This window comes from Rhea pennata, chromosome 3, assembly GCF_028389875.1.
Source record: "Rhea pennata isolate bPtePen1 chromosome 3, bPtePen1.pri, whole genome shotgun sequence".
Taxonomy (NCBI): domain Eukaryota; kingdom Metazoa; phylum Chordata; class Aves; order Rheiformes; family Rheidae; genus Rhea; species Rhea pennata.
Genome location: NC_084665.1, coordinates 57,803,355 through 57,824,171, shown reverse-complemented (window position 1 = coordinate 57,824,171; position 20,817 = coordinate 57,803,355). Strand labels below are relative to the sequence as shown.

Below are 20,817 nucleotides of genomic sequence, written 5' to 3'. Positions count from 1 at the left end.
ATGATAAGTTAATTTAGGCACTGCATTTTAAGTATAACCAGTGGACTATGCCAAAGAATTTATAGATACCATCCTACGCCTTTGAAAAGCAGTACTTGCTTCTGTAAAGCCCACAGATTTCCAGTGTAATTTTAGGGAAATTCATTTCTCAATTCTTAATTTAAAGGCTAGTGTCTCCTTTTTTCCCACCCTTTAGAGATGCAGTCTCACAGTAAACCCCTAGATGTAATTTCCCCCCCTACATTGCAATGTATTTCCACGTTGACTCTAAACTGGCACAGAATAATCTGCCAATAAAAATGACACCTGCCCTTCTTCTGTTAGTGATACTGAGGTGTGTTTCTTTCTTTTTTTTTTTTTTTAATCTCTGTATTTCTTCATTTCCATTTTGGAATGGTTGGACTAGATGATCAGTCCAAGGATCCTGTCAGGGCTTGAGACCTGAAGTATCCAACTTGTCATTGTAAAGATATATTTCTAAGATGAAAGAGTTTTTTAATATATGAAAATCATCTTTGCAAAGCCATAATCAAAGGGTAATTCAGTTATTATTTTAATTAGATTTCACATCCAAAACTGTCAGTTTTGATACACTCATCTGTGCCACAGCATAGGAGACCCTTCACCTGCAGAACAAACAGCAACCAATTCTCTTGATTTTCAGTCATAATCAGAATTTAGCTTGTTCCAGTTGCAAATGAATTTCATCTCCCTTAACAATACTACTAGTAAGCATTAAAGAGTTTTATGACAGAGGAGAGTTACTAGTTTGTAAAGATATGATTGGCAGCAGCTTTTTTTTTTTCCCCCTCAGAATAACACTTAGGAAGATGGAAACAGAGAAGAGAGGCAAGCAGAGCAAAACATTAAGTACTAGCCATGGAAAAAAAAAATTCCTCAGAGATGACAGAGACTTCCTTTTGGGTTGCCTATAATACAGTCAAGTTCCTATCAGGTTCCTTAGGCAAGTTAAGGACTTGTTTAAGTATTACAGACAAGGAAACAAACACCCACAGATTTCAAAGCAAAGCCTCTAAGCCAATGAAAACATCACTTTCTCTCTACCAGCTGTGCATGTTGTTCTGTGTAAAGCTATCATTTACATCCTCTTGCAACTCTTCATTAAAAGTATCACATTGCCCTCACTGGAAGAGGCACAGCCCTCCCATTTACTTCAGAAGCAGAAAAAGCTTCTGCTGCTTCATTCCATTAGCTCCATTTTTTCATTCGTGCAGAGTTAGCATCACAGAAGAGAAAAAAAGGGAGCTAAATCATTTCTTAATCACACATCAAGCCAAACAGTTTACCAAATTCCGACTTAATCTTGAATTCAGCCTCCCACACTGGACAAAATTAGGCAAAATCCGCTGCCCAAATACTCTGCAAGGCAAGTCATGTTTTATAATCAGCATTGACGATCAGGAGCAAATCTTTAAGCCAAGTTGTTTCAGGAAGCCTTGAACAGTACAGATAGTAAAAAACAGGAGGAAAATAGTTTCTTACTGGTCTTGCTCCTGAAACATTGTGAGCTGAGATGTATGCTGTGCAAGACCCACAAAGGTGGGAGAATATATAACCAGGGAGAGGATGGGACTGTTCCTTTCTATGGCACTAGTGCTAAATCTGCTTAGCTCTATCAAGAGGTTGTACCTGCAGTCCTCCAAGGTATGAATCATAACACAAATGTTTAGTATTGAGCATGTCAGTCTCCATACCTGTGCAATCCTTCATTTAAAGCTAAGGACTTGCTTAAATGTGAGCAGTCCTTTGCAGTATTGAGTCCAAATATGCAGGCTGCTCTTGCAATAAGCACATTAAAATTGTTTTATCCACATCAACACTAGACTTGCAGCTATAGGCAGTGTAACTTACAAAAGGTATTTCAAAAAAAAAATTTTTGAGCAGGGAAATAACACACAATAGCATGCAAGTTTTCTGTCCCACATCTGACAGAAGTACTTCGTATTTAAATAATATTTTTACAGGAAGATCTCAAAACATCTTAAAATACATCAAATAAACCTCAACGGACTATTCTGTGATCCAGGTCACAACCATCCTAGAGATACAAGGACACAGCAGAGTGATATTAAGTAACATGCCAAGGTCACACAAGACGACTGTGGTACTGCAGACACGTGAGCCTCCTGAGCAACAGTGCTGTGACCGAGCTCCAGCTCAGCCATCCATCACACACGGCGGTACCGCTGCAAAATCCTTTGGTGGTACCAAAATTCACAGTCTGCTCCCAGATACAGTCTAAAATAGATAGGCAGGAAAGAGGGAAATAAGGTATTTAAAATAATGCACAGCACTTGCATTGTCAAGCCAGGTCCCAAACTTAACTGGAAGCACACAGCAGAACCTGCCTTCCTCCACACAGAGGAGACCCTTTAGAGTCCAAGTTCCCCACACAGCCTTAGAAAATCACCCAAATAGACTACCATTTTCAGCTTGTCTGCAAATTGCTTAACTATCCCATGGATAACAAGTACAAAAGGCTAATTTCTCAACAACTGATTCAGAGGTTTAGCCTTGGGTAAGGGCTCAACTTAGTGGCTGGAAAAGCTAGACAAAAGGACCTGGACATAATGTAGGCCAATTGAGTTTGACCTTGCACAGAGCAAATACACTATTTTTTGTGTTCATCTATTTGCTTAAAAACACTGATAGTTACTTCAGTTGGTCTTTTTGTTGTTGTTATGAAGTTTATGGTTCACAGATCATTCAGGTTCCCATGTTAGTTCTCCTAAAGGGAAGCATTTTAAGCAGAAAAGTAGATTAAATGCAGTTACTTTAAATCTTTTCTCCAGAAATAACATATATTAATTCTAAGTGTGGAACTAAATTGAGTGAAATAAAGCTGGTGAATTATTCTGTATTTCAAGCAGCATTTAAGTACCACAACATTTATCATATCAGACAATTTAGCGATATTAATAAGAAAGAAACTTGGCACTTTTATGTTAATTTTGGTCTAGACTGTCAAGTCACAAAAGGAAGTGTCATAACCTTAGAGAAAACGAAGGCATAGAGATGCCACCATTGTTTACAATAAATATAGCTGGACTTTAGTTTGTAACAGAAGGGACTAGGTGGGAATACAGAAGGGGTTTAAATATCAAAATAAATATTTAGGAAGAATATTTTATTGGAAGAATCTGAAAAGACCACAAAGGAACTGTTAGCATCATAAGTTACAATTAGGAATGAGCCAATATTATATTTAAGAGTAATTATTTTAAAATAGTATTTTTATCACCAAGTCAAACATGCAGGATTGACAGACATAATACCCACAACCACCGCTGAGTACTTTGAAGAAGCAGGTAATACATACATATACACACATATATATATTATGTATAATATATACATATATACATCATGTATATATTCACATCTAAGTAGCTAAGTAACATTATAGAAGTGGCAGGGGCTTTTAGTCTGTTTTTAAAACGAGCTCTCTTGCATGACTTACTGCAATTTTGCTTTCCTTCATCAATGACTCCTGAGCCTAACTTACAAAATCTCACTTAGCTTTAGACCAGCTCATTTCACTCCTGAATTAGCTTCCTAAGGTTTTCAGGCAAGGAAACAGAAACATCTACTCCTGGCTTGATCAAATAAAGATCTTAATTCATATTTCCCTGGTTAATAGGTAGGTTATAGAACTTTCCTTCTAATAAAACCCCATCCCCAATCTGAGCTGGTTTTCAAGTTTTGTTAGGTATTTAGATTTCAGCGGGATGTTTTGAAAAGAAAAACAAAACCAGAACCCCCCACCACCACCACCACCCTTGCATTGTGGTAGCAATAGTATCTGTTCGATAAACACGAGGAAAGAAAGCTAGACATTTTCTGCAGCATTGATTTCAACACGTCCTCCTCCCAGTCCATCAAAGCAGCCCCTCTCAGCCCTGAGGCACCCTTCTCTGGTGAAGGCCTACAAAGAGCAAGCCAGAAACACCAAATCCTTCGCTCTTTCCCATCTCTCAGGCGCTCTGACCACCTAGGTTTTTAAGTACTGTGCCAAGGTACTGAGAAAAGATCTCAGGATAGTTAAAGGATAACGCTAGCCACTACAACCGTGTGACTTAAGAATCAAAGTGATTTAAGTCACCAGGTACAGCACTGTTTCCCCTAATTACTGGATCATTTCCTATCTGGACATTCATAGTTTCAGATGATAAATCTGCTAAAATACCTGTGACCACAGATGCCTGCTATGCTCAACAACATCCAAAGTTCAAGGTAACAAACTGAGCTCAAAGTAGCTTTTATCTTTCTTTCTTTTAACTCCTTCAGAGTTCCTGAAAGATAGCTATTTTAATGGAAGAGACTAATTGTCTACAAACTGCCCCAAAAACCTGAAACAAACAAACAAAAACCCTCTAAAGTTAAACATCTCCCATAAGAAAGCCTTTGTTATTTAGTAATTTTACTCTGTAATCTGAACTCTGTTCAAAACCTTTAAAGTCACTTTGGATTAGCTCAAAGCTTTAAACCAGGGGGGTTACTCTTCTCTCTCTCTCTCTCTCTCTCTCTGAGGGAAAAAAAAAAAGAATTTCTATTAATTACAAGGTATTGACTGACCTGGATTAGCTTTTATCCCACGTCAGCAGAAAGCAATTCCCAACACTTACATCAATTAAGACAACAGAATAGGCTGTTCCATTGGATTTCTTGTGGAGAAAATAAAGTTAAACAGACGTTTATTTTTGGTGCTTAAATCTAACACTGCGTAATCTACTAACAAGACTGTGCCTTTGTTGAAAAACCTTTCAAGTTATTTTGGGAACATAGCAATATTTAACCTCATCAAGTTTCTGCTAATGCTGTTTAATTATAAATTGTGGGGAGGGCAGTTTTCCCTTGCTTACAAATAATCCTAGCATTTTAATCAAGTGTGAGTAGGGAAATAACGACACATGTGAAAAGATGCAAGATTCCAAAATAGTCAAGTTCTAGCAGTTACCTTTCAAAAAGAGCATTGTAAAGAGTTCAAAATAAGCCACAAGAATGATTTACGGTCAGAAAACCTACATTTTACCAACAGACAAAAGAGGCTTGATCTGTTTAACCTGCACTGTCCATAAGTACCTGTCTGAGGGTGACAACCATTTCTTTGGTCTAACAAAAACAAGTGTTATGTTGGAAGCTAAAACCCCAGACATGTTCAGTCTAGAATCAGGACTTAAGTGATGGCATAATTAGGGATAAATTCCCTTTGTCATGGTTGATTCTCTGACAAAAATTCTTTAAAGATTAAGTCTCTTTCTGAAAAGGTATGATATAGCAGAAACAAAAGCGTTGCAATTCATGCCTTTATGCAGAAGATGAACAGTCACTGCAGTCTTTCCAGGCTTTAGAAACTTCTAGTGACCTTTCCAGTAGATGTGTATTTAGCATTTATTATTTCTGCCAGGAAGTCCACTATTTTCCTCAGCTAGGGTAGTACTCATTTTAAACCAAAATCTCCACCTTTCTTTCTATTCTTCAAGTATTATTTATATCCAGAAGAAGGATTACTGCTTGTAGACACTGAAATCTAAAATTTCAAAAATTTAAATCTGGATTTAGAAGAAAGGCCAATTTATACTTACTATCAGGACCAGATAAATAGAGCTTAGTTTATTTTTTTTTTAAAAAAAGAAAACATTAAAAATTGCTTTATACAGGAGAGAGAACCATTCAAACAATCTCCTTCAAATACAGAATGTCTCAAATGTAATGATTTTTCAGATCTTCACTAAGCATTAAAGACAGATTGAACACTTCAATCCAAGACACAGAAAACCTTGTTAAACTGAAAAAAAGAAGGGAAAAAAGTGACTGTTAATGACTGAACAAGTGTTACTACATTTATCTGATCATCAAAGCCACATACTCTTAGAAACTTTACCTGTTACAAAGTGCTTCAGCTGAAACATGTAGTGGCAAAATATGACATTTTTAAGTGGAAAATCTACTTCAAGCTACATAATACTCAGTAAGAAAAATGTATAAATTGAAGTATCAATTAGTTGTGCTTCTTGGCAGATTGTAAAAACAACTATAGGTTGAAACATTTGAACAGGATTCTCATTTATCTTAACATAGGAACAAAGTCTGCCAAACGCAATACTTGAATACATCCAGACGGGAGGAAACTTGCCAGAACGCCTAGCAGCAGAAAAGAATTAAGCAGGATCTACTTTGGTCAACAGTGGATGGTATTTTCAGTTCTACAAGACTTTCAGGGTTTTGTTTTGTTTTGAATCCATTTTAATTTATATTATTTTTCTTCAAACTCAAAACAAAAAAACAAAAAGAAATTAAACATTAAAGGAACAGTTACATTTCTTTCCTTTCACACATTACCTTCAGTGTGATATTTTTCAAAAACTTTTATTTTTTTTGTTCATGCTCCTTTCTGAATCACAGATTTCCTGGTATGACATTATCAGTGTGCCCTTTCCAGTTCTTTTATTCACATACAGAAGAGGGTGTGGGTAACTTATAAAAGCAGCTGTAAAGTAAATAAGTCTATAAACTTTGACAATTTTATAAAGGGTGGTTATTTGTTTGCATTCAGAAGTGACAACAATATGGTGACATTTTCCCACCATAGATAAGTGCAAGCTTGCTTCATGTTCAGTCACAAAAGTAATTCCATGGGTTTTAAATTAACGAGCTTCAAAACACATGTATATTGACCTTTTTCTCAGCAAAATCTTCATTTCCCAACTTCCTGATAAAGAGACTCCATAAACTGCAAGAGCTACCTTCAAAAAATCACTAAGATCTAACTAGATACAGGCCCAAAATCTCCAAAGAAGAGGAAGGAAGCATAGAAGTACAGAATATGAGAGAGAAAAAAAATATTTATTAAAATTCTCAAATACCAAGAGTGGAATGTAAAAAGCTGAGTCAGATCGTACCCATCAAGACTCATGAAAACAAATAAAACGCAGTCAAGCGGGGGAGAACACGGATAAGAGGAATTCACCTGCCTTCTGAACAGCAGCCTCACCAACCACCGCAAGTCTGCTCAAGGAGAGCAGGACTCCAAGCACAGCGTGGGGTAACTCTGGTGCCTTTGACTCACTCTCCCAGATCCCTCACTGTACAATCCCTGCTGAAGTCAAAGACTGCTGTTAGGACTGTACAGATTTTCGCTTGGCTAGAAGAATTTGGTGTAGTACAGAACATTAAAAAAAAAGCGCATACAGTTGGATTTCAAGCACGTAATAGTTCTAAGTCATGATTTGAAAGGTATCCATGTTTCTGCAAAGAGAATCCAGTTCTCTCTCATAAGGTAGAACATTCCCCAAAGCATTATGACCATAAACATTTTCCTATTAAAATCCTCTCATAAAAGCACTGTAAACACTCAAGCCATAAGATAGGACACAAAACAAACAAACAGAAACCAGGCTTCTAAATAACGTCTGACATTGCATTAGGACTTTTGATACTATTGCACAGACAATACTGTCCTCTTTTAAAAGGGCCATTCAACTACATGTAGAAGGGGAACAGTCCTCCATTCACACACAAGAACAACGCGTCTCATCCAGTTGCCAGAGAAGCATGTTCATATGTGACAGTATCTGCCACAGCCACATAACTACACACTGTTTTTCAGAAAGATAGGGTCATAAAATGGACTGGCTCTACTGTAGTAATAATGTGGATTCCAGCTAGGCCTGAATGGATGAGCAAGCCACTGCTTGTGGTAAATGCACAGGGTATCCATCTAGCATGAAATTTCATGATAAAAGATTGCAGAGAACAGTTATATTCAGAAATATCACTGCTATCAGTGAGAAAGTTGGGCTTAACATACATGTTTCTGGAATTGGTATACCGTGCATTTTCCCCAGAATAAGATACACCCTTCTCTGTGCAATAAGCTCAAATTCCTGCTTTTCCAAATCAAATGAAACTTTTCACATCACTGTGTGATGCGAACACACCTTTGTGGCTAGGCCAAAAAAATAAAATAAAATAAAATAATTTCTCTCAATACATTTCCAAACTCTGCAAAGCAGACAGACTCTACTGTCAAGAAAAGTCAGGCATAAATAACATGCGATGACTGTTCAAAATCTACCCAGTCCATACTAGCACAGCTGTAGCCAAGAAACTTGCAAGCCTTGTAGCAAAAGCAACATAACTGTAAGGAATACAAGAACTCAAGTTCCAAATAGCATTATATTTAGCCATATCAAATACACATATTATTTTCCTTCAGCATTTCTCTCATGAAACACGTGACTTAAAACATTTCTAAACCAATTCAGTAAATACATAGCATTAACAGAAAACACACAGCTAGTCAAATAGTAACATCAACATATCCCAAGATTATCAGCTTAATATGCAAGCTAAACGCTCAGTGTTGCGATGCAATTGAATCATATAGCACCCTGCACACCTAACTCCATAAACTGCACCCACATCATTAGAGGCTGGTAGCACCATGTTTAGGTATCACAGAAGTCCAGAGAAGCATGTGCAGGGGTCTATGTATATAAAAAGATATGGGTCTGGGTTTCTACTTTGGGGAGGTGGAAAACAAGAAGTGATGATAAGCAGCAAGACTAAATAATTAACTTTCATGATAAAATTCTATTCTTTATTAAATTAGGACATTCTTTTTAACTACTTCTGAGAATAGACATGGGTAACAAGTTTATGATGGACTCCAGACTTAAGAAAAGTTTTCCTCTGGCATGTAGGAGGATTCTCCAGTTAACACCTGTCAATGGAACAAGCCTTTAAAATACTTTGTTGGCATTAGCAGCTCGCCAAAGTTGTGGCCAAGCTGAGGGGTGCACCTCTTGGGCACCTTTGTGTTTGAGTGTGAGGTGCTGTAAGAGCAGACCAGCACCTCTGCTTAACACTGACATTTCTTTGAAGGTGGAAAGCCTATGATTTCCCCCAAACTATTCAAAGATTGAAAAAAAAAAAACTATCACAAATTGAGATGTGAGAGAAAAAAAAAGGTTATACTTTTCTATGCATATAACCCTAAGAAGGTTGTCTTCATGTTTCATTTTGAATGATTACACAGCTCCTAAGGGCAGGGATCTAATCCTAAACCAAGAGTGTCTCACAGGGTAGGGATCCTAATCAGGGACAAACCTTGAAACACAGCCATTTTCTTTCTGGGAGAGTCATAGCAGAGTCCTATCTTCCTAAAGGATTTCCTGTTGCCTATGAACTGTAGATTTAATTAGGAAAACATTCAAGATAGGACATCCCATCTTTAGAAATGCTGGCTTGCTTCGGACATGACTAGACAGAACCATCTCCTGGCCAGACATTAAGCAAAATCCCCTAATGATTAGCCTAGTACTTAACATGATTCTTAAAATATTGCTTTCCATTATGAATGACAGGATAAGATTTAACAGTCGGCACAATTTTTTATACAGTGAAAACTACAAATATTTACACTGATAATCACCCTCCTTACAAACAGACTGGAGACCAAGCATGTGGTTTATAACTATCCTGACAGAAACTAGACATAACAGAAACCAAAAAACTTGGATTGCTTAGCTCTTCTGGTGAAACATGACAGTCCAGGCCTGCTAGCACAGAGGTTATATCCAAACTCTTAATGCCTTAAACAATTTTAGTTCTCTCACGGTCTGAAATACAGAGTACCTTGTGTGCATGTGAGAAGAAAATTCTGTATTGCACCTGGAGGTTGCATCCATTTATAATTATTCTCTAAAATATATGTTGTGGAGACCACTGCCAAGATGTGTGTAATGGAATTTACATCAAGTGCTGTTCCCCCAAACCCACAACTAAGAACAGTTACTATTTTTAAAGTATTTGGTAATTTTTAATGCTTTTAACTACATAATCAGAAAGTAACGCGGCTTTAGCTTAAAGAATAAAAGCCTCCCACGTGCTTGACCCAATCTTCATTCTTCTGTCAAGCAGGTTAATGTACCTGAACGCCGCACAACAGAGCCCTTCTCCCATCCTTCCCCCTCTTCAGCTTTCCGCCCTTCCGTGGGCAGACAGCAGTGCAGTAGTGCCGCAACGAGGGCCCCAGTTTGCTGACTCCTCAAGAAGCAGACTTTAGTGGTTTGACATATCACTCTAAAACATGTAAAAAGTTTCTATTAATATTTTATTGTTCATAAAACATCAAAGCTTGCTCTCTTTCTGGTGTGTCAGCAAGCAGCAGTTTCCCTTTTTTAAAGCTAAATAAAGCTACGGGGAGCCAATCAAGAAAGTAAAAAAGTAACAGCTAAGATTTCCTCTGTATTAATCTGTCTAAATTCAGGATGCATCATGGCCTCTCAGCCCACTTCTAATGTAGCTGGCATAGTTTGAAATTACTACTAGACATATAAATAGGTGACTGAAAGACAAAAAAAAAAAAAAACAACAAAAAAAACAACTCGTAACCAATAGTTGTAGGTATGCGTGTAGTTCTCATCAAAGTTCTTCAGAGTCAAGCGGCAAACAGCTGGGGGCTACCCAGGCTGCTGCCGGCCTCCTCTCCACCGCACAAAGCGGCAGGGCAAACCCGCCCTGTATCCCCGTCCAGTTTTACCACTTCGGATCTGCTGGTCTTTAAAGCCCAAGATGGAAGAACGCAACCTTCACAGTCTAATTCTTCTTTAAAGTTATAGTCCACGTTAAACGGCAGGAAGCGGGCAAGGTCTCCCTCTTATCTTTTTTTTTTTTTTTTTAAATATCTTTCAAGTCACTTTGGAGGATATACAGCTCGGGGCACTTGTGGGGGGGTGGAAATTAGTAAATCGGAAAACAGATTTCTAGCGTGTTACTTGAATAAAGAAGTAAGATAAAAATAGGGCAGAAATTTAAAAAGGGGAAGTAAAGTTTTTAGAATGAGAGCTGATTTATGTTTAAGAAATATTGCTGACTTTAAAGTACTTATATTTAATTACATTTTGCAGTCTATTAATATCGGTTTTTACTTGTACTAACACTGACAGAAGGATTAACTTTAACTGTTAACATTTATCTTCAGTATTTCAAACCTGTGCAGCTGGCAGCAGTTTGGAGTTCTCCTTCTGTTTTCTGTGTTAATATAGGGAACAGGAACACTAAAAACACTACAATATGCAGTGATCCAAAAAGCCTAAAACCAAAACCAAAAAAACCTCCAAGCCCACAACAAAACTGGCAAAGGAAATTACTTTTTGTCACGATTTCTGAGATGACAGATTTCAAGATAATAGCATTTTTGTTAGGATGATGCAAGTACTACTGAACTGTAATTTAAGATACAGTAATTGCTTCTAACAAAAATATCTGTTCTGTTTGGTAACAAGGATCTCCCACAAAGAAATTTCAAGAGAAGCAATGGATTCCTGACCTATAAGAAGCAGATGTAAAGCATACTCCAAAATTTTAATCACAAAATGAGACTTCTATGTTTTCACTCCAAGTCAGGCACAGTTAAGACTGTGGTATCACAGGGTACACTCTCTGTCCTGAATCTTCTGTGACAATTATTATAGTACCCGAATTATTTCTGAAGAAAAGAGAATTTAAACTTGCAACGGATTCTCAAGGATCAGCAGCACATTTCTGTCATGCTAAGGAAGATTCATGCTAAGCAAGATACCAAAAAAATGCTGTCTATGAACAAGTATTCAATCAATCATTCCCTTTGAAGTACATTCTATAGATAGCTAATCTCAAAAGAATAATAATTTTAATAATTAGACACCTTTTACCGTTCTCAAAGGATATCCATTATAAATGGAACTAGCTTTGTTCACTTACTAAGGATTACTAAAGGTTTAGTCGTCATTAGGAGAATGCTCAAATCATATGTGAAGTACCAACAAATTCTTTCCTAAACCTGCAAAATTTTGATAGAACGCTAGAGCAAAGAATCAAAGAATAGCTCTAGAAGTATTTGAGCTAAACTGAAAACATTAAAGCAGACTCTTTTAAACCCAGCAGCCTTGACATTCAACCATAAAGGATTCTTCATTTGTAGGATGACAAACTGAAAAAAAGCTATCAGTTATGACTAACAAGGTAAACAGATGGGCTTATCTCTTTTTAACTCGGAAGAGCATAAAGTCCAAAAACAAATAAGGATTTTACTACTAACAATTTGAGAGCAAGATTACAACAATCATTAGGATTCAAGCTCTCATGATGGAAAGGATCACAGCAGACAAGAAGGAGTACTGCTTTGCTAGCACAGAGAAGAGGGAAGAAACAGCATCCTTGATGCTTCGTACTTTGTTTAGCTACCTGGAACACATTGCTTTGGTCCAATTACTGGGCCAAAATAGAAATTTAGTGCAATGCCAGTAGGCAATTAAAACTTCTGTTCTGGAAGCTGAAACCTAAGTTAAGGAATCTATACATTTTACCTCAGTTTGTGGAGAGGAGACGGGGTCACTTGTTGTATAAACATGATAAAAGTTGATCATTAATCATTTTATTAAAAAAATCTCACTGGCAGTATTTATTCTGGACAAGCAAGTACAAATTTAAGCCAAGCTAACAGCCAAATTACAGTATGCAGCTTAAGTATAAAACAATTAAAAAATAAATAAACTCAGTTTGTCTAGCTTCTGGAGAGGGCCATCTTCAGCCAGGTTTAAATAACATCCAACTGAGAAGAATATTTACACAGGGTACACACTGTGTAAATTATTATGCCACTTGTTTCTTTGCTTTAGGAAGGAACCTTTGCTCCTTCAGAAATATTTTGACTGTTCTGGATTTCTCTTAACCAGGAAGATAACCAAAATAAAACAAAACAAAATAAAATAAAAGCAGATCATTAGCATTCAAAAGTGCTTTAAAGCCCATGGCACAAGGTGGTATACTTCATGACATACCGATTTCATAAAAGCCACATTTAGTTTCCCTATTTTGTATTGCACAAAATTAATGTGCACATTACGTATATCGTGATTTATAAGTAATTTATTTATACAAAAGGAAAAAGTATCAAATTGAAGTGCAACACTTCATTTCTTGAGAACTAAGAATAAGTTATCTTTGAGACAGAAAAGCAATTTTTTTAAAAAATGAGATCGGCAATATTAAAAAAGAAAAAGAAAGAAAAGAGAAGGGAAAAAAAGCATAGCTTTTGAAACCTAAAGTTTAAACAGTTCAGGCCACATGAGCTTTCTAGGTCTGATTAAAGGAACATAACTCGCAGGTGACTGGAATACTGATCTCCAACTGGAAACCAGCCAACCTGAACACCATGGAAACTGCTGGGCACTTAAAGAACACGTTATTCTACCAGTGAATAGCCTAACCTTTGTATGTGTGATTTAATCACCACTATATTGCAGAAACCACATCATCGCTTCTGATGAAGAGTCGGCTTCTCTGTACTAAGCCATTTCACAGTGTCCAGAGCAATCTACCTGCTGCCGCTCTCCACTGCCACAGATCAAGGGAGCAAGAACAACCACCCAACCGTCTCCTCTTCACCGAGCTGCAGAAGTTTAAAGGAGCCCATCTGGTTAACACCCTGCCAGCAACTTGGGGAAGGGGTAGGGGAAGGCGCAGGTCCCCCACCCCCAGCCAGTATGCCCCAGTGACTAAGAGAGTTCATTAAAATGCTTTCATCAAGAAAACAAGCTCATCTGCAATTATGCTTTAAAACTACTGCAGAAGTTAAGCTGAACTGTACAGCATGGGGACTAAAAGCAAAGTGGAGCACAGCATAGCAACATTAACTTTTACTCAGGCTGTTGCCAGTGCTCATCTTAGGTATACTAGAGCTTGCTCAAGTTTGAGATGCGTTATGACACAGTCAACCACTGATGTTTCAAGGGAAACGTGGTAGCTTCTCCCAGCTTGCAGAGAGAGGACGGAGTAGTGATGTGTCAAAAACTGAACACTCGGTTTCTTTTCCTTTCTCCCATACTTCAGATCTACTTTGGTCTTACTACCCCCTTTTGTAAGTGCTAGGGTTAAGAAATTCAGATACTGTTTTCAAATATTCGGGCACTTCATCTTCCTTCCGAATATGACTTCTGTGGATTAAAAGCTGCTACAAAAGTGAGGCTATGAATAGTGGGTAAGGAAAAATAACCTAGTACAGGAAGATTACCTGAAGGTACTTTGAGAAACACCATGCTGATTCAGATTAAGAGCACAATACTCTGTCTTCAGCTGCAGTCATAAACAGATGCCTGGGGAAGGTAAGAATGCAGCTAGCATCCATGATACTTCACCCCAGCACTTTGCTAGCTTCCAACTATTTTCAATTAAAGGGATTTCCTTGGTTTGTAGTGGCTCTTCGAAAAGAGCTTTGCAGAAGGCAACATGTCGTATTTACTAACCTGAACAACCTCACCCTGGGATTCCCGCCACAAAGGAATAGGCCGTAGGGGAATCTGAAGGTGGAAATACACTTCACATGTAACAAAGAAAGTAACATCAGTATGATCCAGCATGGAAAATTAAAAATTTACAGAGCTATGTTTATATGCATTTTCCTGTGCAACATGCCAAATGTTACAACAGAAATAACATGCAAACATGTGTTAGAGAAGTCATAAAACAAATCTGACTCTTACGAATAACGAGAGTAACAGCTGGTAGGCTCCCACCAGCATCATCAGGTACACAATGCGAGGAAAAGCACTGCTGTTACTGTAGGATATTTTGCAGTGATATAATCTTTTTCTCCCCTGGGATTTGCCTGTTTATAAAGCACAGGTGTATCACTAGTTTCCTTCAGGATGCTAGTATGACGGACAAAGACAGTAAGGGAGGATCCAGCTGGGGGAAGTAATATTGCTTGTTTAATGAAATAAGGCAGGAGGGGAGGGAACGTTTGTTAGAGTTTAGCTTCATCCCATCTTTCTCTTCAAAGATCTCTGCTATTTAAGCATAGACATAGAAAAACAACCAAAACATCCAATTAGGTTGATCAGAGAAAACTAATACAGGTTTTCATAATGATGAAAAATACAGCAGTCACCCCACTCCATGTTGCAACTGAGTAACTGCCAAGCCCCAGATACCACTAGGAAGCAGAAGCTGTGAACTGCAGCAGCCTCTCTGCAAGTGTAAGAGGGGGAATTTGCACAAGAGGAGGGGCTCTGCTGTCACAGTCTAGTTTCTAAATGTTAACTAGACTACAAGTTTAAGGGTGACTTTTCAGCAAACCTGAGATTTGCTCTGTGGCACAGAGCAAATGGCAATTCCTTTGCAAGCTAAAACAGAAATACACTCAGTCCACTTCCTCGTATTGACCCAGTGCATTGTTCTAACTGCATCTATTGTAAACAGAATATAATAGCTTTGCTGTAGGAAAAAAGTTATATGTGGATCATGGTGGGGTGTTTTTGTCTTACGTTGTTCGTCTACTACTCCTTGATAGCTACACAAGCATCTTGAAAAATATTTTTCACATGGGATATACACATTACATCTCTGCAGCAACAGAATCTCCAGGCTTTTTTTCCTATAGCACAAAGCAAGCAGTGACATTTATAGACATAACTGTTGACTCTAAAGGGTTTGACAGAAGGGGCAGCAGAAAAGGAAATAATCTGCCCACTCCCTGGAGACCCTCAAGTCAAGGACTAAGCTACAGTAAGTTAATTACAGGAAGTTCATTTCTCAACTGTCTGCTTCTGTGCGCTCCATCGTTTAACTACCGTATGTGGAGCAGTGGGTCAGGGGTGCGAGGCAGGGAGGGGCATTGCCAGGTTACAGCAACACTGACTTCGAAAAAGCTTCCAGCTAATCAGCTACCTTGCCAGCACTCTGGTCAATCCAGTTTCACCCTTACAAATGTGAAAGTCCAATTGCTAGAAGCGTGCAACAACAAACGCACCTTATTTCAGACCCAACCACAGCAAGAATATCACTTTTGAGGAGAGAAGCAGCAGCAAGATGTCTGGAAATAAAGTTCACATAAATGTTTATCCATGTAAGTAGCAGTGATACTTTAAACATGAGAAATTAAACACTCTGTTCTTAATTCTGACTCAGTCATATTTTGGATCAGTAAAGCATTCCTACATATAAGTAAACTGTATAAAAACTAAGTAAATACAGAGATGCATATGATCAAAGACTAGACAACTGTATCTTACAAGTCAGTGCTAAAGCTGTTGCTGCCATATGCCTGGCAATTCTTTTCAGTAAATGCTATCATAACAGTCTTTGAGAGGCTTTGTTTTTTTCATAAGTACTCTGTTATTCTTGCTTTTAAAGTGTAGAAATTCTAACTTGTAGCACTGTTGATTTAGTATCATTGGAAGACATCAGTGTAATGTCTAGGGGTTTTGTTAGTGGAACATTTTCATCAAGACATAAGATCAGACATCTAAGTAAAGATCCATTTTATACATTATTTCATGATTAATACATACTTATTATAGTGATTAAACATCCAGATCAATTCATATTTTGTTTTTAGTAAACAAAATATTTGTATTTAAGTGTATTTTTATACAAACTGCTTGAAAAATGTCAAAGACATTATTACAGTAAGATATAGTGATAACTGTATTTTGAACATGAACGCTCAACATTATCCCGTAATTTTTTACTAGCTCTATTTTATGGTATAAATTGCTTACTTGTCCAACATCAGTAATTTAGTAATTGCTCTAGAGTACCTCAGAGTGCACTACTTCCATCTGGTTAAAATTGTTTCCAGTTGTTGAAAATTACTCATCTTTGGGCCCTTCTCAGTCCAGTGGCTTATAAAACATAATGGAGTGTCATGAAAATTAATATACTGCAGTAAGTTTCACCATGAAATTGTCTGAACCTCACAACCTAAAAAACTCATTTCCATAGGCAAAAGCACCCCCCCCCCCCCCCGGCCCAGTTCCTGTATTTGGGGCAAACGTCTGAAGTATTAGAGAAGGGAGGAAAGTCATTATAGTCTGGAAACAAAAATAATGTGGAAATCTTGGCCAATTTCTAAAGATAAAACAGGGCAGCTGAAGTGCAATTCTGCCACCTTTTATTTATATATACACACACACACACACATACATAAATAAATACAGTTTCCTGATTATCTAGTGATCTAGACAGTCATTTTTGATCTCTTCTGCATATACGGGAGATTAAATCACAAGCTTGTTTGAATTCCATCACACAACAAGCGCACAACTTGGAATTCACACCACAAAACACAAAAAAAAAAACCCACCATCACCCCACCAACCTAGAAAAGACTTAATTATGGTAGTGCTAAACACCGCATATAAATTTGGTGTCAGGAAAAGTTTTCCAATTTTAGTTTTTCTTAATAACACACACGGCACGATATTATGTCTCTGCTTGATCAGATACACAACAGATGCTACTGTACAACACAAAAGCGTACATGAGGCAAGCACAAGGGGCAACCTTAGGACAGACTAGTATGAGAAAGTGAACAAGGCTGCAGAAATCTCCAGAGGAAAGATAGTGTGCCATGGAATAAGTCTATTTATTGTGTTTAGACTTCCTTGCAATTTCAGCTACTAGACCTTTCCAAAAGTTTTATTTTCACTTAAGTGTCACTTGCATAGCAAACAAAAATCCAAATAACTGCAGAAGATCATATGGAAGAACAACTCTAGGAGCACAGCACACATGGTTCTACTCTACAGCCACACTTGGATTATCTGTTCTTTATAAAAGATACACATTCAACTTGTCAATCTGCCTTAGTACTAATTGAAGCAACTTTTTTATGAACACTAAAAATGACATGCTCAAGTTAGAGATACCTGCAGTTACCCCAAATCGTAGGGTTTTTTTTTTTTGGTTTTTTTGTTTGTTTGTTTGTTTTTAAAGCATTTGACATCCTGCACCACTCTCCAACCCATGTAAAGGAAGTATCCTTTAAGACTGTTTTTGGTAAACCAAAATATTTTGAAGAATTTCAAGTTCGCTGAAAAGGACAATTCCCTGAAAAGCGTATCATTGTATCATTAGAATCTATATAGTCTGAGCTTCCTTTGCTAATTCTTCATAAAAGTCTGCACAGAAACATATGTATCATGTTGTTACATGCAACATGCATGCTGTTACAAGTAACATGCATGGTTTCAGCTGCAATAATAAGAAAAAATAAATTTCAGATTATATACATTAAGCAGTGCTTCAAGACCTTGTTTTCATCAAGAGTTTTGAAGTAAAGCTCTGAAGTACAGCGTCTAGCACAGGGTTTGCATAAATGTAGAAAACATTTTTGGGAGGGAGAAGGGGAAGGGGTGCATTTTTCCACTTAAAGCGCTCGTGGTGTGAACAGCGCACACATGAAATTCTAGGGAGGAGAAGAAAAGAAAAAACTGAGACTTCTTATAGCACATCTCCTTCACTTCCTGCCCTGCATTCCAAACCCACTGGGCACATGATAAGCCTTGTAAATAGAGGAAATAATGTTTCTCAAAACGACTGTTTTTCAAGCAAATTGGAATTCTGTAGCTACATAAGGGATTTGTGCATATCTTGCAAGATTTACTTTATTTTTCCGTCCCTTGACACCTTTCTTAAGGAGTAGATAACCTACAATTGATGAAGTACTGAACAAGACCCTCTGGGCCGTTTCTAGACTGCAAAAATCTTTCTAGAATGTTTCTTTACCTGTTGGCAATTCTGGTAAAAGGAAACCACGTTTATAGAACCCGAGAGACACTGCAGGCTTCATGGGAGTCTTCCAAAACCAAAATGAAACAAACAGTTCCCTGCCTCCTCCGCCTGTACCCAAGCATGAACAAATCTTTATTCAGCACCAACATTGCAATTTGGGGCTGCAATAGGCAGGAAATGGTTGTAACCTAGCACCTGGGATGTCCTCTCTAACCTTAAAGACGACGTGCCTTCAGAGGATTTAACAGATGCGTATGCCAGCTCTCAGCCCCCATCCATCCTTCTTCAAGGAAAAGGAAAATCAATCTGTGTTTGATGGCTTTTGATACAAGTCCGGCATTAACGATGCTCTGCAACTCTTTGCACCCACTCCCCTTCCACCCCTGGCCCCCGCTCCAGCCCGCCCAGAGCTCTACGCTATCACAAGTCCTGTCCTCCGTCACTCCTCACATAAGGCCAAACCAAACCTTACAACTCGCACACTGGTAGTTGCTTGGGTGGTGAATTAAAGTGCAGTAAGAGAAAATAAAGCCACCTCTCATAGAGCAAGTGATTTTTTTTTTTTAACCCTTCCTCAAATTTGATCTTAAGTTTTTGAATCATCCCTGAAGGATACGATCATGTAGACTGCTTTTAGGAAAGCAATCAGCAAGATACATAATGGAGTTTGGTTGTAACTGGACTTTACTGCAGTATTTTTAAAGTAAAGATTTATTTATAAGGTGGGCCCACAAAAAGTGAATCAGGAGGGAGAGACAGACAGACAGACCTCAGTCCTTTGAAAGGCTAGCTCTAGCTGTTCCCAATTCTTGTATTGAGAGCTCTCACAGTAACATCCATTGAGCTTTACAGTAAATAAAATAAGAACCGAATTGAAAGGCTCTTTGTAGTTCAGCATAGCTTAAATTTCCTTCCATGTGAAGGGAATTACTTCTCTGCTGTTACTGATGCACCTACTGAAATTACTATTGCGGCTTATTCCATGATTCCTTTTAAATGTCCAAATCAATGTTTAAGTGCGACTAAGATATTTAAAAATAAATTCTGAGCTGTATAACTTTAGATTTGCCTAGAAAACAGTATGAAGCAGCCTGAGCTGTAAGTTTCATTCAAAACAAAATGCATACTCAAGGGAATTTTCAAATTTTGTCTTTTCAAACATCTTGAGTTTTCAAATATTTCAAAGGTGTGTGTGAGGACAGCCATGACACAGACAGCAAACCTAGACAAGAGCTACACAAAAGCACTAAAATACCTCACAACTCTGACCTGAAATAGTAAATAAATTTTATAAAATAGTTTAATGAAGTATTCTTCTGAAGGTTCTGAAGAAGGACTCAAATATGAAAAGTACTGATTTTATGGAAAATTTGTTATTTAAAAATCTATCAAGTGCCCACACTTTCAGTTGTGGGTACGTAGAGTTAACAGCCATGAAAAAAAAAAGCTCCAAAAAACTAACAAACAGTGGTCTGATTCTCAGGCAAATCAAACATTTCAAGATTCTGCTGATTTTAGTGAAAAATCATACACGTTCATTCCTCTTTGCACCAATTCCCTCACACAAATGTTTAAATTTTCGCTTTCCTTCTGTGAGACCTGAGCATCCCATATGAAAAAAACAGATATCAGTCAATGAGATCTCCTTATCTGAAGGGGACAAAACATCTTCTCCAAAGATAAAATCCTCACAGCCCAGTGCTCCTCTCCAGATCACATTGTGTATTTCAGTATTGTCAAGGATAATGTGGTGGCACAGGCAGAAAATAAGCAAAATAAGTGAAAAGTTACTGCTATTCAGATAAATATATACACACAGTTAATTCAGCTCTCCTGTAGGTTTAAGAACAGGATGGAAAACTTGGTTTTGACTTAAAAATTCAAGGCTTCTTTTCTTCAAGATTCAGTCAAGAAAATAAAAGACTTTTCAAGAAAACAAAAAAACCCAAAACTAACCTTCACTCCTGAGGACAGGTTCTGCACCACCTGGTGTTTTATCTGGCATCTCAGCAGAGGCAGGCTGAGTAAGACCTAATGGACACAAAGCAAAGAAAGCCTTCTCAAGCAAAACCAGCGTATTTCAGCAGCACACTCCCCTGCCTCCCCTCCCCCACGAAGAATACATTTTCAGCTTACATCATTTCCATGTTTAAATGTTAGATATCTAAACAAACAAAAATTTGCTAGACATTAATCGCAATACTGTCTGGTGGACTTCTGTCTCTCAGCGCGGAT

General features: G+C 37.8%; 1 protein-coding gene across 1 annotated transcript in view; it reads right to left on the bottom strand.

Moving 5' to 3' along the window:
- PLEKHG1 (pleckstrin homology and RhoGEF domain containing G1) overlaps positions 1 to 20,817 on the bottom strand; it is a 141,532-nt gene that overhangs the window by 80,156 nt on the left and 40,559 nt on the right. Inside the window, exon 3 of the mRNA XM_062572377.1 lies at positions 20,539 to 20,613. Within this exon, the coding sequence (XP_062428361.1) occupies positions 20,539 to 20,587 (49 nt within the window). The 5' untranslated portion in view covers positions 20,588 to 20,613. The remainder of the gene's footprint in view (positions 1 to 20,538; positions 20,614 to 20,817) is intronic.